Genomic DNA, 26,992 nt, shown 5'->3' with positions numbered 1-26,992 from the left:
AAATGTCTAATGTTACAAAATTTCTACTAACAAAGGAACATCAATGTTAAGAAGAAAAAGCGAGGTTAGTAATGTATATAATATGATTTCAAGTAGGTTTTTTTGGCCGCTTATGCCAAAATGATGACTGTAGTCCTTTTGGGGGGCATTGTTTTTCCTACTATTTTCTGATTCTTTCCTAATTTTCTACAGTGAGTGAGTATGACTGGGGAAAATAAGAAACAAACACTAAAGGTAAAAAATCCTACCAATCCTTTGGGGCCTAAAATGCTATCTGTTTGATGATACCTCTGCGGGTCCCTCGAGTGAAAGCTACTCTCCTTCATTACACTCCTTAACACGTGTGCTTTTATTAACGTGTATAAACAAGTGCAGTTTAAATACATACTTGCTACTTCTTCATACATGTATTCTGAGAAAAGAGAGTTGGTACTGTTTATTTTTTAATCCTTGAAAATATTGAGAATAATGTTTTAATCATATTAAGTATATGTTGTTGGAGAGAGTCCTACTCTTAAGAAATTTGCCACTGTACTTGGTAAAATCTAACCAGGGCAATTCATTATTATATTCATTTAAAACACTCAATTTCCTTCAAAAATATGAAAAAGGAATGACACTGTTAGACAGCTTATGTCATTGTCAGACAATTTTATGCTACAGCACAGCTCTGTTTTTTGGGGGTATAGGATACTCACTGCTATCTTCTCAAAGTATTAAACTTTCTTTAAATTCCTTCATGTTGCTTCTACATATCTGGCTACACAGTAATATATAGTTTTGAAATTCCAAAAAATACCAGTTATAACAGGAAATGCTTTACTGGTTAAATGAAACACATACATATATATAAAATTCTAAAACTTGATCACTTCAGGTACTGACCTACCTATTTCTGATTTTTGTGTTCTCTGGATGACTTTCAGTTTCATCTCTTTCATCTCATGCACATCATCACTTACTTGAAAGACAGGTGAACGCTCCAGAACAAAATTTTCTCTCCTATTTTTACTAGACAAAGCACTCAAAGGTATTGAACTCTCAAAAACACTGCTAAAGGAAGAATCCTTTCTGTTAGGTGAATATATCTGAGATAAAGGTTTCAACTTTTTTGTGTAAAAGTCTGGTTTGACGATTTCCTCATTTTCCAATTTTTCTCTCTTAATAGTGTATTCAGATCCAACTGATATTCCCTGAACAGTGTCAGGTACTGTCTCCATTAGTTCATGACTATCTGGAGAAGGATCTATGAAGGTCTTCCTTTTCTTTGATTTGGGTGTCATTTTATTTACTTTTTCAGTCTGGCACTGTCTTTCCTCTGTCACTTCCACAAAGGAGACATCTCTCTTTTTATTCAGTGTTGTAATGCTTTGCTTCAGACTCTTCTGTGGTTCTGTTTGGTTTCCTGGATCAGAATCTGCCTCATTAGTAATATGTTTTAAACTTGGTTCTAAGGACATGGACATCTGTGAAGAACCTGTTAACTGTAAAACAGGTTTCTTTTTACTTTTTGTCAAAATGTTCTTTGTCTTGCCTGATGATTCTTTCTTGTGCTTTTTAACTGGTTTGCAAGGATTTGAAATTTTATCCCAATTTTCCTTTTCATCACTGTTGATTCCCTTACAGTATCCACCGATAACATTTTGGCCTTCAAGTCTTTGTTTAGGTTCATTTATTTTAAAATCAAGATCTTTTGTACAGCCTTCTTGGCCATGCACATGCTTATCATCATCCTCATATATTTGGTACATTTCAGAAATTATTTCTGTCTTCTGATTTACTTTCTGCCTAAGCTTCTTATTTATTTTTGGTTCATTTTGCTGAGCAGGTTGCATATCAGTGGCATGCTTTTTCAAATCCAACATATTCTGGGTCTTGTAATCATATAAATTTCCATTATCTTTGGTGGAAAGATAAATTGGATAAATTGTTTGAAAATCATTTGTGAATTCTAGGTTTTCAGAAATGGTCTCTTTATCCTTTGAGGTCAGGGAAGAGAAGTTACCTTTTTTTGGGTCATGTATATCTTTGCTGTTAAACTCATTTTTTCGGTTCATTCCCAAAATTATTTCTGTCTTATGACTTACTTTCTGCCTGAGCCTCTTATTTATTTTTGATTCATTTTGCTTCCCAGGTGGCATATCAGTAGCAGGCGTTTTCACCCCTAAAATGTTTTGAGTTTCGTAATCACATAGGTTCCTATTACCTCTGGGGGACATTTCAGCTATCTGAAACTGAAACTCATTTCCGTCTTTTAGGTTTTCAGGGACGACTTCTTTATCTTTTTGCATTAGGGAAAATAAGTTACATTTTCCTGGGTCATGCATGCCTTTGTCATCATTCTCATATAGTTGGTTGATTCCAGAAATGATTTGTGTCTTCCGACATACCTTTTGCCTAAGCTTCTTATCTACTTTTGATTCATTTTGACAAGCAGGTTGTATATCGTGAACATGCTTTTTCACCCCGCAAACATTGTGAGTGTCATAATCATATAGCTTTCCATTATCTTTGGTAGAAAGAGCAGGTGTGTGAAACTCACTTGTGTCTTCTAGGTTTTCAGGGATGAGTTTTTTATCCTGGGTTAGGAAGAAAGAGTTACCCTTTTCTGGGCAATATCCATTTCCGTCATTAGCCAAATGATTCATTTCAGAAATTAATTCTGTCTTCCGATTTACTTTCTGCCTCAGATTCTTATTAATTTCTGATTCATTTTGCTGAACAGGGTACACACTGGTGATCTGTTTTTGCAAACCCAACATATTCTGGGTCTCACAATCACACAGGTTTCCATTGTTGCTGGGGGAAAGAGCAGATTTTTGAAACTCATTTGAAACTCCTAGGTTTCCACAGATGTTTTTTTTATCCTCTTGGGTTTGCAAGGGAAAATCACCTTTTTCTGGGCCAGGCACATCTTTAGTATTATCCCCAAATATTTGGCTCATCTGAGAAATTACTTCTGTCTTTCGATTTATTTTCTGCCTAAGCTTATTTATTTTTGGTTCATTGTGCTGAATGGGTTGCATATCAGTGACTTGCTTTTTCAAGTCTAATATATCTCGGGTCTCATAATCACATAAATCTCCATTATCTTTGTTGGAAAGACAAGCTGTTTGAAATTCATTTGTGACTCCTAGGTTTTCAGAGGTAGTTCCTTTAATGTCTTGGTTTGGGAATAAGTTATCTTTTTCAAACTTATCAATCACAAATGTCTGTCTAGAAGCTTTAATTTTCTTACAAGCTAGAGAACTTGCACCCATATCAAATTTATTGTCCTGCTGGAATTTATCTGAACTTTGGGAGAAAGTATGTATTTCCTTTTGCTCACCTGTTACATGAATTCTTTTCTTCTTTTTGTTATACTGTGTACCTTGTCTGTCATCCTGAGCAAAGCCATTATGAAGGGTTATTTTCTTTGGTATGTTCGATTGAGTCAGCTTTTCTATATTGAAAATAAAATTTGGATCTTCTGAATCTCCTTCACCATCTAGGACAATAGATCTTCTTATTGTTCCATTTTCAATCTTTTCCTCAGTGTTCACATCTGAACTATTTTTAAATTGTCTCTTTGATTTTTCTCTCTTTTTTTCAGAGCTTGAGTCTTTCACTTTTCTGAAAGTTTTCATTCCACAGTCATTTGGTTTTCTATCACTTTTATTTTTAGGGCCTGTTGAAACTGTAACAATTTTGCTTACTTCACTAGCAGTTAAATCCATGTCATCATCATACACAGTTTTCTGCAACTGAAAGTCATCATTGCCATGAACTTGATTCATGCCCTCTGCAGTGGGTTCACTTGCAGACTCAGATGAGGCAGGAAAGCACAGTATATTTCTTTGCATTTTATTATTTGTTTCATTAGTAAAATCTTTTATTGCAATCCAATTTAATTCTGGACTTGAAATCTGTTGTTGATCTAAATCTGTTACACAAGGACTGTCTTTGGGATTATTTGATTCCCAAGATGATACACGTTTTTTCCTTTTAGTCACATTAATAGGAGATGACTTCTCCTTTCCATAGCTGATCGACTGGGCGTTTTTCATCTCACTTTTTAGAGAACTCCTGGAATTTTGTTCTGAATGGGAATGGCTTTCTATAAAATAAAGGGAAATAAAACTCAGAAATAAGTGGTAACAAGGAATTTATTATTTTAAACAAATTAGTTTAGGAATCAAGCTCTTTCAGAAAAAGGTTTACTGATAATATGTTCTGTTCAAATATTTATATTATGAAGAATCTATGCTGATACAAAATAAAGTGGAAATGGCTGAAGTAGTCACAAGTCATGTTTTACATTTCTCTCTATGGAAAATATAAACTGGTAATTCACTATGCCTTGGCCCCAACAGCAGAGTAGAGAGTACATGTTTCTAAGTGGAAGGAGACCAGCAAATGAACCCAAATAAGTGATAACTCTGATAAGGATTACTACCAAGAGGATATCAGCAGACATCTAAAGTTTATTTAAATTATATATACACATTCACATACATTTTTATTTTATTTTATTTTATTTTAGTCTTTTTGCTATTTCTTTGGGCCGCTCCTGCGGCATATGGAGGTTCCCAGGCTAGGGGTTGAATCGGAGCTGCAGCCACTGGCCTACGCCAGAGCCACAGCAACGTGGGATCCGAGCCGCGTCTGCAACCTACACCACAGCTCACAGCAACGCCGGATCATTAACCCACTGAGCAAGGGCAGGGACCGAACCCGCAACCTCATGGTTCCTAGTCAGATTCGTTAACCACTGCGCCACGACGGGAACTCCCACATACATTTTTAGAAAAGAAAAACAATTTAAACTCTAAATTCAATATAGTTATGGTTCCATATCCCAATCTGAGATTCTATGTCAAATAAATATGTAAGTCAGACTACACTACAGTATTATTATTTTAAAATGCCGTAAAACATAAGGGTCAGCATTTCCTCTTGCTCAACCATTTCCCAGGCTCATGGTTTTGCTTAACACTAACTGGTTATAATCTTGAAAAAGTCACTACACCTACCAAGAACCTCAATTTTCATACCTATGAAAAAGAGAAGATGTAACTAAATAAATATATGATTTCTTTGAATTCATAAGCTAAGAAACCAAGAAAAGTTCTTTAGGCCAGCTCATTCATAAATACTGTTTCCAGAGTAACAGTATTAGGCCACGGTGGACCTAACATTTGTCTGCATATTTACTTTTAAACTAATTTTTTTACCAGAAATTTTATATGGTAGAAATTAAGAAATCTGTAATGTAAGAAACCTAACATTGTTTATACACAATGGCCCTCAAGAAGAAAATCTGATGCATGTCAACTGTTTAATACTGATATTCAAAATGAATTAAAAAAAAAAATCTCACCTTTGGGAAGTGTATCAACAACTGAAGAGATATGTTCTGAAACATTTAAACCATAAACATTCTGATCCTTTTCCTTATGAAATAATGATTCCAAATTATGCTGAGTTGATAATCGTCTTGTTGATACCAAAGAGGGAGTATCAGGTGATGTCTTTGATATGGTTTTATTGTTACACTGCGTTTTCTCTTTATTGTCATCATCATCATCATCATCATCATTTGAAGTTAACGGAACCCTAAGGGCAATTAAGAATGAATGAGGAATTGTGTATTTCACAAAAATTATTTAGAAAATTACATGGATAGTTCTTTCTATATTCCATGTATTTACGATCCAACCACAAACCTACCCTGGTACCATTTTGCATTCAATGAAGGCAATTATTGGTAGGAAACAGTAGTTTCTAATCATACTTGGAATAATATAGGAATGCTTGGAATAAAATAGGAATGCTTCTTATGTCCTTATCTTCAGTGGCCCCAAAAGGAGATAAATAGTAATAATCACTGGTTGGGCTAATAGGATAATAATACTAATGACATGAATTAAGTAAGTGGTTACTGGAGCTAGGTAAAAAGAGATAGGAAGTGACAAATAATGGCTATGGGTTTTATCTTTGGAATGATGGAATATTCTGGGGTTGGAGAGTAGTGAATTTTGCACAACTTTGTGAATATACTAAAGACCACTGCACTGTATACTTCAAAAAAGTGAATTCTTTGTTATGAGAAATTTTGTTTGTGAGCTCTATCTCAATTTTTAAAAAATAAGTAGAAGAAAGGAAATGATGAACAGATACTAATGAAATATGAAACTGAAAAAACAGAAAATATCAATGAAACAAAAGCTAGGTTTTTAAAGAAATCAATAAAATCGACAATACTTTCATCAAAAAGAAAGAAGACACAAGTTACCAATATTGGTAATAAAAGAGTAATGATAGCCACAGCAATTAGACAAACAAAAGAAATAAAAGGCATCCATATAGGAAGAGAAGAGATCAAACTGTCACTGTATGCAGATGACATGATACTATACATAGAAAACCCTAAGGACTCAACCCAAAAACTACTTGAACTGATTAATAAATTCAGCAGAGTAGCAGGATATAAGATTAACATTCAGAAGTCAGTTGCATTTCTGTATACCAGCAATGAAACATTAGAAAAGGAATACAAAAATACGATACCTTCTAAAATTGCACCTCACAAAATCAAATACCTTGGAATACATCTGACCAAGGAGGTAAAGGACCTATATGCCAAGAACTATAAAACTTTAATCAAAGAAATCAAAGAAGAGGTAAAGAAATGGAAAGATATTCCATGTTCCTGGATTGGAAAAATCAATATTGGAAAAATGGCCATACTACCCAAAGCAATCTACAGATTCAATGCAATCCCTATCAAATTACCCATGACATTGTTCACAGAACTAGAACAAACAATCCAAACATTTATATGGAACCACAAAAGACCCAGAATCGCCAAAGCAATCCTGAGAAACAAAAACCAAGCAGGAGGCATAACTCTCCCAGACTTCAAGAAATACTACAAAGCCACAGTCATCAAAACAGTGTGGTACTGGTATCAAAACAGACAGACAGACCAATGGAACAGAACAGAGAATCCGGAAATTAACCCTGACACCTATGGTCAATTAATCTTTGACAAGGGAGGCAAGAACATAAAATGGGAAAAGGAAAGTCTATTCAGCAAGCATTGCTGGGAAACCTGGACAGCTGCATGCAAAGCAATGAAATTAGAACACACCCTCACACCATGCACCAAAATAAACTCCAAATGGCTGAAAGACTTAAATATACGACAGGACACCATCAAACTCCTAGAAGAAAACATAGGCAAAACACTCTCTGACATCAACATCATGAATATTTTCTCAGGTCAGTCTCCCAAAGCAATAGAAATTAGAGCAAAAATAAACCCATGGGACCTCATCAAACTGAAAAGCTTTGGCACAGCAAAGGAAACCCAAAAGAAAACAAAAAGACAACTTACAGAATGGGAGAAAATAGTTTCAAATGATGCAACTGACAAGGGCTTAATCTCTAGAATATACAAGCAACTTATACAACTCAACAGCAAAAAAACCAATCAACCAATGGAAAAATGGGCAAAAGACCTGAATAGACATTTCTCCAAGGAAGATATACAGATGGCCAACAAACACATGAAAAAATGCTCAACATCGCTGATTATAAGAGAAATGCAAATCAAAACTACCATGAGATACCACCTCACACCAGTCAGAATGGCCATCATTAATAAATCCACAAATAACAAGTGCTGGAGGGGCTGTGGAGAAGAGGGAACCCTCCTGCACTGCTGGTGGGAATGTAAACTGGTACAGCCACTATGGAGAACAGTTTGGAGATACCTTAGAAATCTATACATAGAACTTCCATATGACCCTGCAATCCCACTCTTGGGCATCTATCCGGACAAAGCTCTACTTAAAAGAGACACATGCACCCGCATGTTCATTGCAGCCCTATTCACAATAGCCAGGACATGGAAACAAGCCAAATGTCCATCGACAGATGATTGGATTCGGAAGATTTGGTATATATACACAATGGAATACTACTCAGCCATAAAAAAGGATGACATAATGCCATTTGCAGCAACATGGACGGAACTAGAGACTCTCATACTGAGTGAAATGAGCCAGAAAGACAAAGACAAATACCATATGATATCACTTATAACTGGAATCTAATATCCAGCACAAATGAACATCTCCTCAGAAAAGAAAATCATGGACTTGGAGAAGAGACTTGTGGCTGCCTGATGGGAGGGGGAGGGAGTGGGAGGGATCGGGAGCTTGGGCTTATCAGACACAACCTAGAATAGATTTATAAGGAGATCCTGCTGAATAGCATTGAGAACTATGTCTAGATACTCATTTTGCAACAGAAGAAAGGGTGGGGGAAAAAACTGTAACTGTAATGTATACATCTAAGGATGACCTGACCCCCTTGCTGTACAGTGGGAAAATAAAAAAAAGAAATCAAAAATAAATTTTAAAAAGTGAAAAACTAAAAAAAAAAAAAAAGTAATGATATAAGAATAAAGGCATATTGTAAAAATTTTATAGTGATAAACTTGACTGTCTGGATGAAATGGATGATTTTCTAAAAAGACAAATATTTTCTAAGTTGACTTGAAAGAGAAAATCTGAAAAGCCTTCCATATCTATTTAAGAAGTGAAATTAATAATTAAAAACTCCAGATCCACTTCTTATGTGAATTTTCTCAGATACTCAAGAAATTGCACAATTTTTTTTTTTTCAGGAAATGGAAGAAGAGGGAATGCTTCTCATCTCATTTTACAAAGCCAGCATAACCCTTATCGAAACCTATTAACCATATAAGAAAATTAAAGACCAATATCCTTTATGAACATTGGTACAAAATGCTTTAAGTAATCATTAGCAAATCAAATCCCTCAATATATAGAAAGAATAATAAATACATTATGACCAAGTGGAATTTATTCTAGGGATGCAAAGTTGATTTAACATTAGAAAATCAATTAGAAGTCACTTTAACAGGACAAAGGGGAAAGTCATGATTCTTTCCACAGACACAGAAAAAACAAATTTAACAAAATTAAATACAAATTCATTATTAAAACTCTCAGCAAACCAGAATAAAAAGGAACTTCTTTGACTTGTAGAAAAGGTGCTAACTTTTCAGCAGTAAAGACAGAAGCCAGAAGACAATGAAATGATACCTTTAAATTGCTAAAAGTAATTTGTAACCTTAAACTTAATTATTGTAAACATAATCTTATGAAAATGAAGGTGTTATAAGTATGTTGCCAGAAAAACAAAAGCTGAGTGAATTCATTGCTAGTACCTGAACTAAAAGAAATAATAAAGGATTTTTTTAGGCAGAAGGAAAATTATTTCAGAAGGAAATAAGAAAATGCAAGAAGCTTATTTGTCAATTTTACCTCATGAAAGCTGGATAAACAACAAATAAAAATATAATTATAAATGAGCATACAATTAAAATGCAGGAAGCAATATGAAGAAATTAGAAATGAATTATGAATACTGACTACATAAAACAATGAAAGTGGGGTTAAAATATATCAGAATGAAAATATATCATAACATTAACACAGGACCCAGAAATATGGAATTTAAGTATTCTAAGGTGCTAGTATTACTGAGGAAATGCTAAAAATAATAATTAGTATTAGAGAATAACAAATCAAGGATGAGTGTTGCTATCACTTGGGTAATCATAAAAAAATAGCAGGTAAGTTAACACACGGTAAACATTAAATAAGAAAATCAAGAAAGGAGAAAAAGGAACATAAAACAGGTGGCTCAAATAGAAAATAACTAGATATAAATCCAACTCTCTCAGGAATTACAATGAATGTAAACATAACAACTATTGTAATTAAAAGAGATATTAAACTAAATTTGTTTAATAAAAACTTACATGCATTTTAAATGAAACAGAGGGGTTCCCATTGTGGCACAGCAGAAACAAATCCAACTGGGAACCGAGAGGATGAGGGTTCAATCCCTGCCCTCTCTCAGTGGGTTAAGGATCCGGCGTTGCCGTGAGCTGTGGTGTAGGTTGCAGACAAGGCTCGGATCCCGCGTTGCTGTGGCTCTGGTGTAGGCTGGCGGCTACAGCTCCGATTAGACCCCTAGCCTGGGAATCCCCATATGCTGCAGGTGCGGCCCTAAAAAGACAATGAATGAATGAATGAATGAATAAATAAATAAATGTAACAGAGAGTTTGAAAGTAAAGCTATAGAAAAAGATGTACCATGGAAATGTTATGCTATACAAGTAGACTTTAAAGCAGTATCATTTCTAGAAATATTTCATATTAATAAAACAATCAATTTATCAGGGAAACAAATCAGTCCTAAATTTATACACATCTAGTAACAATTTCAAAATATATAAAGGAAAAATTGACAGAACTAAAAGGAGAAATATATCCATAATCACAGTGGTAGGCATCAATGCACTTCTCTCAACAGCTGATAAACAAGCAGGAAGGATACTGAATATCTGAATAATATTATCAGCAAACCTGACATAACTGATTTATACAAATTACTGCATCCAACAACCAAAAAATAGACATTCTTTCCAAGCTGTGTTCTAATGCAAGTCTCAATACATTTAAAACAATTAAAATCATATGAACTATATTTTGTAACCACAGTGGAATAAAACTAGAAAGCAACAAAAAGTAATTAGAAAAAACACCCAGCTGTTTGGATCTTAAATAATTTTATAAGTGATCCATGAATCAAACAATATATCAGAACAGAAGGTAGTAAATATTTAAATTGAAATGTTTAGGAGTTCCCTTCATGGCTCAGTGGTTAATGAACCCGACTAGGATCCATGAGGTTGCAGGTTCGATCCATGGCCTCACTCAGTGGATTAAGGATCTGGTGTTGCCATGAGCTGTGGTATAGGTCACAGACGTGGCTTGGATCTGGTGTTGCTGTGGCTATGGTGTAGGCTGGCATTGTAGCTCTGATTCAACCCCTAGCCTGGGAACTTCCATATGCTGCAAGTGTGGTCCTAAGAAGCCAAAAAAAAAAAAAAGTTTAAAATATTTAAATTAAAGCATATCAAAAATTGTGGGATGCAGGTAAAGTATAAAAATAGCCTTAAACTTTTGTCATAAAATGATCTACCCTTTAGCTCTACCCCAATAACTTTATATTTTGAAAAGGCTGAAAAATCAATCATCTAAACTATCTTAAGAAACAACTAATTACGGTAATAATTAACTTGAAAAGAAATAGAGCAGAAATTGGCACAATATTGTAAATCAAGTATTCTTTAATTAAAAACAAAAAGTAATAAGCAGAAAAAAATCAATGAACAATAAATATACTAACAAGAAAGATGAACACAGCTGTGAAGATGATTTATCTTTGCAAAGATGGATGATAACATTGATAAATCCCTAGAGCAAAACTAATTAAGAAAGTGAGAAAACACAAATAGCCAATATTAAGAAAGAAAAAGAAAACATCATTACATATCCTAATTTAGGTTTTAAACATATAACTAAAGCTATTCTGAACAACCATATGCCAAAATTTTGATATTTTAAATGAAATGGACAAATCTTTTAGTTAACCTTATACAAAAAGAAATAGAAAGTCTGAATAATTTTATGTCTATTAAAATGGGATGTTACCAAAAATGTTTCCACAGAAAAACTACAGGTCCAGATAACTTGTCCCAGGTATTTAAAGAAAAAAAATTTACACAAATACTTCAGAAAATAAGAGGTGCATTTATCAATTCATTTATTATGACTTGCATAACATAAATACCAAAACTTGACAAAATATAAGGAAAATTATAAGACATCTTCACTATTAAATTATAGGCAAAGTCCTTTAGAAAATTAGCAATTAAGTGATATGCAGTTCCTTGTGGAAAATTATAAAACATCTTCATTATTAAAATACAGGCAAAAATCCTTTAGAAAATTAGCAATTAAAGTTAAGTGATATGCAGTGGGTTAATGATCTGGTGTTATCACTTCTACGGCTCAGGTGGCTGCTCTGGTGTGGGTTTGATCCCTATCCTCAGAACTTCCACATGCCATGGGTGGCGAAAAAATATATATATAAGTTTACTGATATATATTAAAGGGCTATCAGGAGCAGTTCATTTCAGGAATGGAATAGTGATTTAACACTAAAAAGATCAATCCTTATGATTCATTACATTAGAAAAAATATTTAAAAATCATTACATTAATAGGGAAAAAAAGAGAAAAGTTCTATCTTCTCAATCAATAGTGACAGAAGAAGCACTTGAAAAAATCCAACAGCCATTGATGAAAAAACTCCCAGCAAAGTAGGAGTATAATGAAAGCTCTTTAATCTGATAAGAAGAATCCATAAAAACCTAAGAGCAAACATATTAAGTAATGGGTACACAACAAGAATGTGCACTGTTAATACTTTTACTCATTATTGAACAAGAAGTAGTCAGTATGGTAAGGTAAGGAAAAAAAAATATAAGGCCTATACAATGGAGAGAAAGGTGAAGGGGAAACTGTTCTTATTCACAAGTAAACCCATACAGATAAACTATTAAAATTAACAGCAAGGTCACTATTCAAAAATCAATTATACTTCTATAAAATAACATCAAGAAGAGAAAGAAAATTTGAAAACAATTAAGAATAGCACTAAAAAACATCAAATAAGAAAGGATAAATGTTAGATGTGCAATAAATGCACTCTAAAAACTTTAAAACTACATACATAGTATCTAAATAAACAGAATGATATACCATGTTCATAGATGAAACACTCAATTTTATAAAGTGTCAACTTCCCCCAAAATGAGCTATACAATCCCAATCAAAATTTCAAGGGTGGGAGTTCCCATCATGGTGCAACGGTTAACAAATTTGACTAGGAACCATGAGGTCGAGGATTCAATCCCTGGCCTCGCTCAGTGGGTTAAGGATCCAGCATTGCCGTGAGCTGTGGTGTAGGTTGCAGACGCAGCTTGGATCCCACGTTGCTGTGGCTCTGGCGTGGGCTGGCAGCTATAGCTCCAATTAGACCCCTGGCCTAGGAACCTCCATATGCCATGGGTGCGGCCCTAGCAAAGACAAAAAGACACACACACAAAAAATTTAGGGGTGTGTGAGTGTGAGTGTGTGTGTGTGTTTGTAAATTGACAAGCTGATTCTAAAATTCATATGGAAATGAATGAATTCCCGTCGTGGTACAGCAGAAATAAATCCGACTAGGAACCATGAGGTTGTGGGTTCGATCTCTGGCCTTGCTCAGTGGGTTAAGGATCTGGCATTGCCGTGAGCTGTGGTGTAGGTTGCAGATGTAGCTCGGATCTGGCATTGCTGTGGCGCTGGCGTAGGCTAGCTGCAATAGCTCCAATTAGACCCCTAACCGGGAACCTCCATATGCTGTGGGTGTGGCCCTAAAAAAGACAAAAGACAAAAAATAAAATAAAATAAATAAAATAAAATAAAATTCACATGGAAATGCAAAGGATCAAGAATGGCCAATTAATATTTTTTAAAAGTATAAATAAATAAGAGATTCAATCTATCAAATACCAAATCTTATTAAAAGACTCATATAACAGAATAGCAAGTTCAGAAATCGGCCCATACACATCCAGTTACCTGACTTCTTATACAGATGACCCTGCAATGAGGTGGGGAAAGGATGGGCCTTTCAATAAATGTTGCAAATGTCAACAGGATTTCCACATTAAAAAAAAAAATTATGATCCCTCTCTCACATCATACCCCAAATTCTAGGTAGCCTGAAAACCTAAACATGAAAGGGAAAGTAATAAAGCTTTTAAAAGAAAACACAGAACACCTCATGACCTTGCAATTGGTAAAGGTTTTCTTAAAAGGACACAGAAAGTTCAACCATAAGAGGGAGGGGGGACAAATAGATGTAGATATGTAAATATACAAATTGGATTTTAAAAAGAACTTTTGTTCATCTAAAGGTACCATTAAGAGAGTGAAGAGGCAAGCCAGAGAGTAAAATATATTTGTTAACACAGGAATTTATACACAATGTATAGAAAGAACTCCTACAAATCTGTTTTTTAAAAAAGATAGATAACCTGATAGAAAGAAAATAAACATATAGACAGATGTTTAACTTCATTAATTATCAGTGAAGTTAAAATTAAAACCTCATATGGCTCTACATACCCTACATAAATGAAAAAAGACAATAACAAATGCTACTGGAGATAGATAACGGGAATTCTCATACATGCTGTAAGGAACGTAAATTGGCATAATCCCTTTAGAAAACAGTTTTAGCAGTTTCTTCCTCAGCCAAATATAAATAAACCCAGCAATTCTACTTCTAAGTATATACCTAATAGAAATGTATACATACATTAATCGAAATGGCAGAATTATTTGTAATAACAGAATTGTTTGGCAGAATTATTTGTAGATACATGGCAGAATTATTTGTAATAGACCAGAAATAGCAAAAAAAAAAAAAATCTAAAAACAGAAGGATAGATAAATTATGGAATAATCACACAATGGAAAACAATACAGCAATGAAAATGACTGATCTACAACTATATAGGACAATACGATTGGGTCTCAGAAATGCAATGCCAAGCAAAAGAAGCCAGAGACAAAGATCATACACCCTGTATGACATCATTACATAAAATTCAAAACTAAGCAAAATTAATCTACAGTGTTAGAAATGGAAATATTCTTCTTCTTTTTTTTTTCTTTTTTTGATTTCTAGGGCATATGGAAGTTCCCAGGCTGGAGGTCAAATCAGAGCTATAGTTGCCGGCCTATGCCACAGTCACAGCAGGGATCGAACCTATATCCTCATGGATACTAGTCGGATTTGTTTCCACTGCACAATGACAGGAACTCCAGAAATCAGGATAATATTTATCCTTGGGTAGACTTTTGTTTGCCTAGAGGGATGGGGAAGGAGTGGGATGGATTGGCAACTTGGGGTTAACAGATGCAGACTATTGCTTTTGGAATGGATAGGCAATGAGATCCTGCTGTACAGCACTGGGAATTACATCTAGTCACTTATGATGGAGCATGATAATGTGAGAAAATAAAATGTATACATGTATGTGTAACTGGTCACCATGCCAGTTAATTGACAGAAAATTGACAGAACACTGTAAATCAGCTATAATGAAAAAAAAACTAAAAAAAAATTTATCCTTGGGTTGGTGATGAGTTGTGATTAGATCGGCGGTACTAGTAAATACTCTGTTTCTTGCTCTGTGTATTGGTTATACCAGGGTTCGCCATGCTCTAAAGATTTCTGCACTTCTTTAAAATGTATATTCTACTTTAAACAAAAGTTAACTTAAAAAAATACATGAAATTTTCTGGAGGGCAAGTTAATACTTGATTTATAGATCTCTATGAATTAATGCATGCATAATAACAGCCAAAATTTTCTTGAAAAAGAACTGAGGACCTATAAGACAACAAAATGTACTTAATTAGAATTATATCAGTTAAAATGTACAGGTGCAATGTGTACATTATAACTAATGTAAACAGTACAGAAGAAACAAAAAAATAGAACTAGAATGAATAGAAAATGACAGAATAGATATAAGATTTTTTTTTTACTCTGGTACAGATAACACTTCAATACATAAGTACATTTACATGTGCACTTAAATAAATGCATTAAACTTATAAGAAACAAAAAGAACATTATATAAAAGGGACAAGATGTTTCTTTCAATGTTATTAATTCAGAGTCATTTTGCCTCTCTGGATTTCAGTAACTGCCTTTAAAATGATAGGTCTGAAATAGGGTATTTACTATGATTATAATGAAATTAATTTAAAAAAATGGAAATTTTGGTCAGGAGAATAGCAATGATGAAAGTTAATTTTAAAGCCTAAGCAATATGCAAAATAATAAAGGTAGAAACAGTTATCAGGTTTACCAAGCATAAAACATGAGGCCAGTTTTGAGGCCTCATAAAGTGACCCAGAGGAAAAGAAAGACTTAAAAGGTAGCAGAATTCTACAGAGGACCTTGGTTATTAAGTTGATGGGTGAGTTTCCTTAGAGTCCTGGAGATACAACCTGTAGCAAGATGCCACAAATCATCTCATTTCTACCTTAATAGTCAACTACAGGTTGATGAAACCTGAACACTGTATAATATACAATGATTATGTTATATAAAAATCTAAGTATTCTGAACCAGTGTAATTCAAACCCACGTAACTCAAGGTCTACCTGTGCCTCTTTCTTCTCTACAAACTATGGGAAAGTTTAACAAAGTTTAAAACTGAATTCTATTAGATTATATCTTCAACTTCTTTCACTAGTACAGTATTGATGAGTATTTCATTATTTATTTCTAAATGCTTTACTGTTGCAAGGAAGTGGACCAAATAAAAATTATTCAAAGTCCAACTCAGGTAGAAGTGTGCAAGTCAATATTTAAACAAGTTTTGAAGCAATTACCTTGCAAATGGAAGACGCATCAATTTGCACTGTTTACTAACCCGTTTCTTCTTGCTACTTGGCAACAGAAATGGACTCTGATGGAACTATTTTTGAGAAGAAAAAAAAATGAAAAGTGAATGAAACTTACAATCTCATTAGGTCATGTTTGTTAATAAAGTACCCAATTATACAAGTTACGGAACAATTCTTGCATTAGCCTTCAATAGTTGAATGAGAATAATGTTAATTAGAAAATAAGGTTAAATACATTTCATTCTCAGTCATGCCATTGCTACTAATACTTTGGTATATAACCTTCCAAATTTTTTCCTATGCATTTGGATAAATGCATATGTGTATTATCCACACATATACAATATTTCTACATACATAGTTGACCCTTGAACAGCACGGGTTTGAACTGCATAGATCCATTTATATATGAATACAGTACTACATGATCCCCAGTTGGTTGAATCTGAGGCTGTGGAACCACGAATATAGAGGAATCATGGATATGGATGGCTGACTATAAATTACATCTAGGTTTTCAACTGCATGGAGGGTCAATGCCACTAACCTCCACATTGTTTCAGGGTCAAGTTATGTGTGTGCAATATGCTCATGTCTACATCTGTATTATGCAATATATTATTGCATCTCATAATACTATTTTTAAATAGTCTTTTAAAATTCAAAGTTGGGGTGATTTTAATATATCTTAAAAATTTTGATTTGTCTTATCTACATTTTCTAAATTTTTTGAACAAATTTTAATTATTTTATAAAGACCATAAAATTAGGCACAACAATGTTTTCCTATTACAGTACTAAACTGTAATAGTAACAGGGGTATGGCCAAACTGACAAGCTGATTTTAAAATTCATATGGAGGGAGTTTCCATCATGACTCAGCAGTAAGGAACCCAACTAGTAACTATGAGGACATGGGTTTGATCCCTAGCCTCGCTCAGTGGGTTAAGGATTCGGAGTTGCTGTGAGCTGCAGTAGGGTTGCAGATGCGGCTTGGATCCCGCATTGCTGTGGCTGTGGTGAAGGCTGGCAGCTGCAGCTCCTATTCAGCCCCTAGCCTGGGAACTTCCAAATGCTGTGGGTGCAGTCTTAAAAAGGAAAAAAAGGAGTTCCTGTGGTGGCGCAGTGGTTAACGAATCCGACTAGGAACCATGAGGTTGTGGGTTCAATCCCTGGCCTCACTCAGTGAGTTAAGCATTGCCGTGAGCTGTGGTGTGGGTCACAGACGCGGCTTAGATCCTGCGTTGCTGTGGGTCTGGCATAGGCTGGTGGCTACAGCTTCGATTAGACCCCTAGCCTGGGAACCTCCATATGCTGTGGGAGCGGCTCAAGAAAAAGCAAAAAGACAAAAAAAGAGGGAAAAAAAGCTAAATAAATAAAATGCATGTGGAAATGCAAGGGACCTAGAGTAACTAAAACAATTTTGAAAAGGAAGAAAAAAAGACAGAGGACTATAGCAATTAAGACAGTACAGCACTGGCATAAAGACAGACAAATAGATCAATGAAATAGAACAGAGTGTAGGAACAGACCCACACAGATTTGACACATGTGCAAAAACACAAATGGGGAGCCTAGACTTCTACCTTCACTGGGCCATAAAAGGTAATCTCCTCCAAATCTAAGGCACTGTCAGCAAAGGATGAGGGGAAAGCTGGATAGCTTGACTTCCAGTTCCTCTTGGTAATAACAAGGAGCCCCCTCTCCTTTTTCCTCTAGGGTGCTGACAGAAGAGGTCTAGTAGAAAACCAGGATTCTCACCACTCTTCAATGTAACAATCACTCCCTTCATTATTCCCCCAATCCTAGTGTCCGTGAAGGCTATAAAAGTCATAAGGCACTCATCCCTATCCCAGCCAGGGTTGCCTCAGCCTGAACTCCCAGCCCCAACCACCAGTTAGGAGAGAATCCTCCCCACCAAGGTGTCAACAAAGACTGAACGGGGAACCTTAACTTCGATCTTCTACTTGACAGTAGGTGTCAATTCCCTTTACCACCAGCACGGTGTCAGAGGAAGCTTGTTAAAACAGAAGGTTTAATAAGATCTGGAGTCTCTCATCACACCAAGAATTAGGAAAATCTAATTTTGCATGTGAAAAGACAATCAATGGACATCAAAGGATTTTTAAAGCAACTATTATAAAAATGTTTCAATAACCAATTTCCAAATTGTTTAAAACAAATGAAAAAAAAGAAAATCTCAGCAAAGAAACAGAAAGTCTCAGTAAATAACAGATACAAAGAAGAAGAAAATGGAAATTCAGAACTGAAAAATACAATAACCAAAAAAAAAAAAATAATTTAAAAACAATGTGCTCAATAGGAGAATGGAAAGGACAGGGGAGAAAAACTGTGAACTTGAAAACAGAGAAATAGAAAGTACCCAATTTGAGCAAGAGAAGAGACTGAAAAAAAAAATTTAACAGAGAGATTTGTGGTGAAATAATACAGCCATCATGTCACTGGAGTACCAGAAAGAAGGCAGGGCCAAGATAATTTTGGAGAAATAATGGCTGAAAAGGCTCCAAACGTGGCAAAAAACATCAGTCTACATAATGAAGGTGAGGGAACCCTGAAAAGGATAAACTCAAAGGAATCCATGTCAAGACACATCAAAGACAAATTTCTCAAAACTAAAGACAAAGACAAACATCTTGAAAGCAATATGAGAGAAATGACACCTTACCCAGAGTTAAGAATGAATAAAAAATAAATAAGTATCTGGAGCTCCAGTGTGGCTCCAGGGGTTAAGAATCTGACTGCAGCAGCTCTGATCCAGTCTTGGCCCAGGAACTTTCACATGCAGCGGGTGTAGCCATAAAAACAAATAAGTAATTAAGCATCTCACTCAAAGTTAGAAAAGCATCAATAAAAGAAACCACATAAAAGCAGAAGAAAGGACTTACTCCTAAAGATAGAAGCAAAAATTAGTAAGCTTGAAACACAAGAGTAGAACTCAAAATTAAATCCAAAAGATAGTTCTTTTAAGAAAGAAAAGAAAAAACAGAAAACCATAATGACCTAAACCATAGTGAGGTGTGTGGAGGGGTGGCAGGAAAAAGCCCAAACATACAAAAATGGTCAACAGAGGAAATACAACAGACCACTTTGGTCAACTCTATGCAAATCAACTTGAAAACATGGATGAAATACTTTTCTAAGGAAATATAACTGAATAAAGTGACCACAAAAGAGAGAAATAAATTTCCTACACAAACTCACATCCACAGAAGAAAGTTAACAAGGAACAACCATCCCCACTATGCAAGACCCATGTCCAGATGGTTTCAAGGAAGAATTCAATGAAACCTTTAAGGAAAAAAAGAATTCTAACATTGTTATCATTTTTGCAGCACATAGGAAAAAGAAAACTCTAAATTCTTTTTATGAGTTTAGTATAGATAACATTTTTATTAATGTAAAGACTTCACAAAAAGAAAACTTCAGGAGTCCCCATTGTGGCTCAGTGGAAACAAACCCAACTAGTATCCATGAGGATCTGGGTTTGATCCCTGGCCTTGCTCAGTGGGCTAAGGATCTGGCACTGCTGTGTCTGAGGTGCAGGCCGGTAGTTGTAGTTCTGATTTGAACCATAGCCCAGGAACTTCCATATGCCGTGGGTGCGGCCCTAAAAAGAAAGAAAACTTCAAAGAAACCTCACTTATGAATAACAATAAAATTCCTAAATAATATATGGCAAAAAGAACTCAGTAACACATTAAAAGAATAATAAATCATATCTGAAGTTTATTCTAGAATTGCAAATTAGGAAAACTACTAAAATAAGTCATCATATCAAACACTTAGACTATAGATCATCACCATAGGTATTAAAAAGGTGTTAAAATTTGACATTATTTATCATTATTTTTATTTTAAAAGCTCAATAACAGAAATAGCACAAGATAAATAAGTACCTCAATCTTTAAAAAAAAAGCATTATTCTTTATAGAGAAACACTGTTCAACATTTATTTTGTAAGTATTTATTGCATTCTACTATGTTCTAGATATTACTCTGGTATAGACAAAAATCCTGCACTCAAGAAGTTTATATTCTCATGGGATACATAGTAAAATTATGTTACATAGAATTAAGTGCTAAGGAAAAAAAATTAAAGCAGGGAAGCAGAAAATGCAGTGTTGGGGCAGGGGTGGGAATGGATTCAGATCTATATAGGATTGCCAGGGAAGGCTTCACTGAAGGACTTTTGAGTCAAGATTTGAAGAAAGTAGTAAGGGAACTACTATGTGAAGGAAGAACAAGTACAAAGGCCCTGCAGGGCAGCTTGCGTATGTCTGAGGGAGTAGGGGGAGCTCTGTGTATGTAAGATGAGTGAGGAGGGGAGAGAGAGCAGAGGAGGTGAGAAAAAGAACAGGAGTTTCAGTTTGCAGATAATATCAGGAGTAGATGAGGTGGGAAGCCACTGGAGGGTTTTAAGCAGAGACTAACATTTTTGCAGGATTGCTGTGGCTGCCATGCTGAGAAGAGAATATACAGAGGCAAGGGCAAAAGCAAGAAGCCCAAGCTGGGCTACAACTACAATAATTGGCAGCTTGAAAACGGGCAGTAAAGGTGAAGGTTGGGAGAAGTGGTAGAAGTCTGGACTGAGTTTTAAGGCCTTGCTAAAAGGATTTGCTAAAGGGTTAGATACATAGTATACAGAAAAGATAGGAAATAGAATTGTAGTTACCTGAGAAGAAGACCCCAAAAGGAATTGGTTTGGTGGCAAATGTGAAATTTGAGATGCCTCTTAGACATCCAAATAGAGATATCAAGTCAGTAGTTGAACATGTATTGTCTGGAGTTTCACAGAGATGGACAGGCTGGAGATGCAAATTTGGGAGCTGTCAAAATTTAGCAGTGATTAAAACCAGGGGATTCTCATTTAGGGAACAAGTAGAGACAGAATAGAGAAGTCTAAGAACTGGGTCCTGCTGGACCCAAAATTTAGCAGTCAGGAAAATAAAGAAGAACCAGAAAACAGACTGACAAAGAACAATCAGAAAGGTAAGAAGAAACTTAGGAGAAGCCACGTGAAGATCAACATAAGGACCAAGACATTTCCAGAGTAAAACCTGAATCTAGCAATATGGAGATCAATTTTCAAAGAGCAATTTTAATGGAGTGGTGGTGAAAACCCAATTGGTATGGGTTCAAGAGAAAATGAAGACAGTGTCAACAATTGTCTCAAAAAGTTTTGCTGTAGAGGTAAGGAGAAAATGAGACAGTAGCTGAGGATGTGGGGGCATAACTGGAATAATAGGTTTTATTTCCTTATTTCCTTCCTTCCTTCCCCCCCCCCCCCGTTAAAGATGGGAGATAACATTTTTGTATCCTGATGGGAATAATGCAGAAGGAAGGGAAAAACTGATAAAACAAGGGGAAAAGGCATTCTACACTAATGTTAAGCCAATAGCAAAAGACAAACAAAGTGTCCAGCAACAGGAGCCTCATTAAATAGATTAACAGTCCAATTCTAGATCTATCCTAGGCAGCTCCACAAAGGAATAAGGAAGCATTCTCTTTAAGTATACTGAGAGAGCTTCAAGACATGTCACATAAAAAGAGTAAGGCATACAACAGTGAGGATAGTATGTTACCTTTCGTGTAAGAAAGAAAATTAAGAAAACATTTATATATTGTTTTAATATAAAGAAACAAATGAAAGTAATTACCTGCATGAGGTGAGGGGAGAGAGGAGAATGGAGAAGAAAGTAGGTAAAGGCAGAACAGACTGCCTTCTATAGATTTCATCCTATACTTACTTCCTTATTTGTTTGTTTATTTATATATTTATTTATGTCTTTTTATCTTTTTGTCATTTAGGGCTGCACCAGTGGCATATGGAGGTTCCCAGGCTAGGGGTTGAATTGGAGCTGCAGCCACCGGCCTACGTGGGAACTGAGCCACATCTGCAACCTACACCACAGCTCATGGCAACACCAGATCCTTAATCCACTGAGCGAGGCCAGGGATGGAACCCACGTCCTCATGGATGCTAGTCAGGTTCGCCAACCACTCAGCCACGACGGGAACTCTTTTATGTTGTTCTGATATTATAACAAGAAGTCTCTATTACCCACTGTCCTCCCACCAACCAGGAAGAAAAGGAATTGGAAAACTTGATGTGTAAAAGTTAGTCTGGTAAAGAATAAGAAGTCCAAGAAAGTGAACACCAAAGTTGTATGCTGTCACTTTATCCTCCAGCTTCTGCGTCTACTTACTCTCCATTTTTCACTTTTCCTAAATCCACATACTGATCTTAGCCTTCTTCAAGTTCTCCAAAAATAACTATATAAAAGGCTGGAACAATGACTTTACTGGGTATTTAAAAACAAAAACAAAAAAAACTAATGGAGGGCAGGAGCTTTACCTCACATAACTCACAACAAAACAGCTGAGCGGTGCTTTTGGGCTGTCTGCTCTCCAAAGTTCCTTGAGGTATGGGTGATGACCTGCTCCCCTTCCACATCTTGCCAGTTAGCTTCTTTCTCTTACTCTCTAAGTTAGTTCCTGCACTGACTCTACACTCTCAGCAAAACAGAGCCTCCTCCCCAACATCCCCCACTATCCACACACTCCATGAAAAGCATCCCCTTTCCTTCCAGGGTGCAAAATATATAAGGCTCAACTCTGCTCACTCGTTGTCCTAGGTAGCAAATTTATAATGCTTACTAGCTATCCCTCCTGTGAACATTATCCCATAGCGAGGAGATTTACACAAATCCCTTCTTCATCCAGATGTGGATTAAGTTAGGCAATAAAGTACCTATTCTTTGGCTAGTTTTTAGAAAAATTCTGACAGAGGTGCTAAACATCAACCATATTATTTGAAAGAACTCATTGTCTTCTTACCCGAAACGTTATGCATTTAAGAGCTTTATAAATGACCTAAAATTTTTGTAGAGAATCTGCAGGAAATTTAGAAAACACAGGAAAATACACATACAATAAACTGATGATAGCTTACATTTATTGCACTCTTCCTATTGCCAGGACATGTGCTAGCCATGCTTATCTCTTACGATAATTCTTTCTACATAGACTATCATTATCTATGCTATGCAGATGAGGACACCAAGGTTCTAAGAGCTTCAGGGCAAGGTCAGTGAACCGGGAAGTAACAGAACTGGGATATAAATACAGACTATTCCATTTAAAGCCACCCTCTGAGGCATTTAACTGCATCCAGAATCTATTAAGAAATGTATCTAACATTGGGACTTCACTAACCTTTCTTCACTTTATGTATTACATATATTTTGCCTTCTCATTGGTTATTCCTTCATTGATTTTTCCTTCTTAGGTAACTGAGTTGACTTCACTAGTATTTGATCCTTCTCCCTTCCTGGTTTTTCAACTGATTTTTTTTTTTTCTTGGGCTGGATTTTATAATCCAGCAAAAGGATTCTTTAACTATTAATATTAATGCTTTGTCTACCATATGTTTAGGTTTCTATTGCTTACCTTTAATTTTTACAATTTTGAGCCATCTAGAAAATTTTTTGAGAACATTCATAAATAGCTTCTTTTATGGTTTTTACCTCAGTTTCTAGGTATAGAAAGGCCTCTCCTGCCTAATACAAATTCCTGTTAATTTCTTCTCATTTAAATGATTTCCTTTTGTAGATTTAGGTCCAACTAAAATTTACTTTAGAGAATAGTATACTTTTCCCCTAACAGTTTTTCAATTGTGTCCATCTTTTCCTTAGTAACAAATTCTTTCCTAATTTGAAATACTACTTTTCTACTAATACTAATGTCTTTTATATGTTTTGAGTCTGTATAGGGGCCATTATCTTCTCCTGAGCTTTCTAATCCTGTGCTAATTTTTCATCAAAAGGTAATTTTTATACAAAAATCTCAATAACCCATTGTACCAATGTCAATAATTTCAATCATCAATTATTATAAATAATGTGCTGTTAACCAGTTAAAATCAATATTATTACCATTCCTTTGTACAAAGTTTAAGATACAAATCTCTAACCTTGATGCTACTTAACTAATCTCAATTATCTTCAGTAATGTTAAGAAAATTATACTACTTTGACATAAATTCTACTTACCTCAGAAAGAGTGCTCATTTCAATTGCAGTTATCAAGTTATTGTTCATGAGTGCTTCTATTTCTATAAGCTTCTTATTCTGAAATAAAGAAAGACCCTTTTACTCAATTAAGCTTTGGAGTTTATTGTTAGACCATACATTTATGAATATACCATCAGGTGAAAAGACTTAAGAAATAACTGAGATCATATTGAACTAAAAAGGTGCTACACTGTATATAGGTCAAGTACACACACACATCTTGAATACTTCAGAGCTATCAATCATAAATTTTTCCTACCTTTTTTAATCCTTTCATAATAATAATACCTCATATAGCAAGTGAACATAGTTTGTCGGCCATAGGAACTTAACCTTGGAGAAGTAGGGTAAGTCATTTTTCCACTTTAAAATAAGTTCTATTCTTTTGGAGTTAGACCTATAGTTGCAACCTAGTTAATCACTCACTCTTACTGCTCTGCCTATGGACAGAATTGGAAGTTGGAAGGTAAAGCAATGACTGTATTCTTCATTCTATTTGCTTGGAGCCGGTGGAATGTTGGCACTAGAGGGAGAATACACTCTGGTGGTATTCCTTTCAATTTACTGGCGGAATTATGCCCATCATCTTAAGATACATGTGTGTGGTGTGTGAGAATGTGTGTGTGTGTGTGTGTGTCTATTTTTTGTCTGTGGCATGTGGAAATTCCAGGACCAGGGACTGAACCTGTGCCACAGTAGCGATCCAAGCCAAAGCAGTGACAATGCTGGACCTTAACCCACTGAACCACCAGGGAACTCCTTTAAGATATATTAATATATCAAGTTTTGCTTATGATAAGCAACCAAATGTTGATCAAGGTATTATACTGGTTTGCAGAGCTACAAGCACAAATTTAGAATGCAGATTTAAAAATACCTGTTTTATTACCCATTACCAGTTTACTATGGGACACTCCTTTGATAATTTATTTATAATAATTAAAAATTTGAAAAACATTTTTAGAGATTCTATAATATAGTTTTAGAATTCAGACACAATACAGTTTCCATACCAAATTATTTAGCTTTAGACGAAGAAATGTGTTCTCAAAATTCAGTTTCTCCACTTCTTTTTGCAATAGTGTCTTTTCAGTTGTAATTCTTCGAGAATTCTCTTTCTCTCTACTAAGAGCTTGAGCTAATGCCCTGTTGTTGTGCTTTAAAGAAATTTTGAAAATAGAAGAATTGTCTGTAAAAAAATTTTAAGAATTAATATTGACCTTATATCTTAATACATTTCTATATTCCTTAATAAAACTGTTTTGGAAAAAAAAAGTATTTCATTTTGTAAGTTTTAGCTGAAAGTTAGAAAAGAGAATGACCACACAGATGAAGTTTTGAAAAAAATGTATCCAGAGTTTGGAACTGAAGATATAAAGCTAGAAGAAGATGAATAAGAGTGGTGAGAATTGCAGAATGTTTGTGAATACAGAGCTAGGGATAAGAGGACTCAAACACAGTATTCTAGATAATTAGATCAGGCACAAAAACTAAATCTTGGTACTTGTTGCCCTACCATCCTTTCTACATTTGACTAGGATGCTGAATGTAGAAGCTGATCCCACAGCTCTAAGTGGAGACATCCCAGAGAAATTAGGGTAGCCAATCTGGAAAAATTTTAGAGCTAGTTTCTGTGGCTCCAGAACTGAACAAATCATGTTCCCAAAGTCTACTTTTCAAAGCCTCAAGTGAAAGGCAGTGTACTCACTATAACGTTGAATAGATCACCTAAACCCTGTGGAATTTTCTACCTCCACCCCAAATATCCTAGCTCTTATTTCTAAGCATCCATGCAATCTAAACTTGACCTCTTCTCCTTACAAACACTATGTAAATATAACTTAAATCAGAAACAGTTTCCTGTTGTTAGCAAAGAAACTTGATTGGGAATTCCTGGTAAAGTTTACCTTACATGCAGTGGTTCTTTAGTACACCTAAAGCATAATTATATTTTCAAAATTCTAAATTACACGCCAGTAGCCAATAACATATTCCACTGAATAAAAATATGTAAAATGTGTTTTATAATAGTAATATGTTTTTATTTATTTTATTTTATTTTTATGTCTTTTTGCCTTTTCTAGGGCCGCTCCTGTGGCATATGGAGGTTTCCAGGCTAGAGGTTTAATTGGAACTGTAGCCACTGGCCTACGCCACAGCCACAGCAACACCAGATCCGAGCCATGTCTGCAACATACACCACAGCTCATGGCAATGCCGGATCCTTAACCCACAGATCGAGGCCAGGGATCAAACCCACAACCTCATGGTTCCTAGTCGGATTCGTTAACCACTGAGCCATGACGGGAACTGCAATATATTTTTATATAATAGTATTAATAGTTAATAGTAATAGTAGTAGTAATAATAGTTTATAATAGTAAAAAATAAGTAAATAAACAAATAAATACACACACACACACACACACACACATTTTGCTTTTTGGGGCTATACCCGTGGCATATGGAAATTCCCAGGCTAGGGGTTGAATC

General features: G+C 35.2%; 1 protein-coding gene across 5 annotated transcripts in view; it reads right to left on the bottom strand.

Moving 5' to 3' along the window:
• The window catches only part of SGO2 (shugoshin 2), a 51,346-nt gene that overhangs the window by 6,173 nt on the left and 18,181 nt on the right, over nucleotides 1-26,992 (bottom strand). For 2 of the 5 annotated variants that reach the window (XM_005672058.3, XM_005672059.3), the window contains 5 exons: nucleotides 25,513-25,688; nucleotides 24,479-24,556; nucleotides 16,392-16,477; nucleotides 5,360-5,595; nucleotides 890-4,096 (listed from right to left, as the gene is read on the bottom strand). In XM_005672058.3, coding sequence (XP_005672115.1) covers nucleotides 890-4,096; nucleotides 5,360-5,595; nucleotides 16,392-16,477; nucleotides 24,479-24,556; nucleotides 25,513-25,688 — 3,783 coding nt within the window. The remainder of the gene's footprint in view (nucleotides 1-889; nucleotides 4,097-5,359; nucleotides 5,596-16,391; nucleotides 16,478-24,478; nucleotides 24,557-25,512; nucleotides 25,689-26,992) is intronic. The other 3 variants (XM_021074897.1, XM_013984371.2, XM_021074895.1) reach the window with 2 other exon arrangements.

Source organism: Sus scrofa, chromosome 15, assembly GCF_000003025.6.
Source record: "Sus scrofa isolate TJ Tabasco breed Duroc chromosome 15, Sscrofa11.1, whole genome shotgun sequence".
Lineage (NCBI taxonomy): Eukaryota > Metazoa > Chordata > Mammalia > Artiodactyla > Suidae > Sus > Sus scrofa.
The sequence above is the reverse complement of the archived record's forward strand: the minus strand, read 5'-3'. Positions and strand labels throughout refer to the sequence as shown.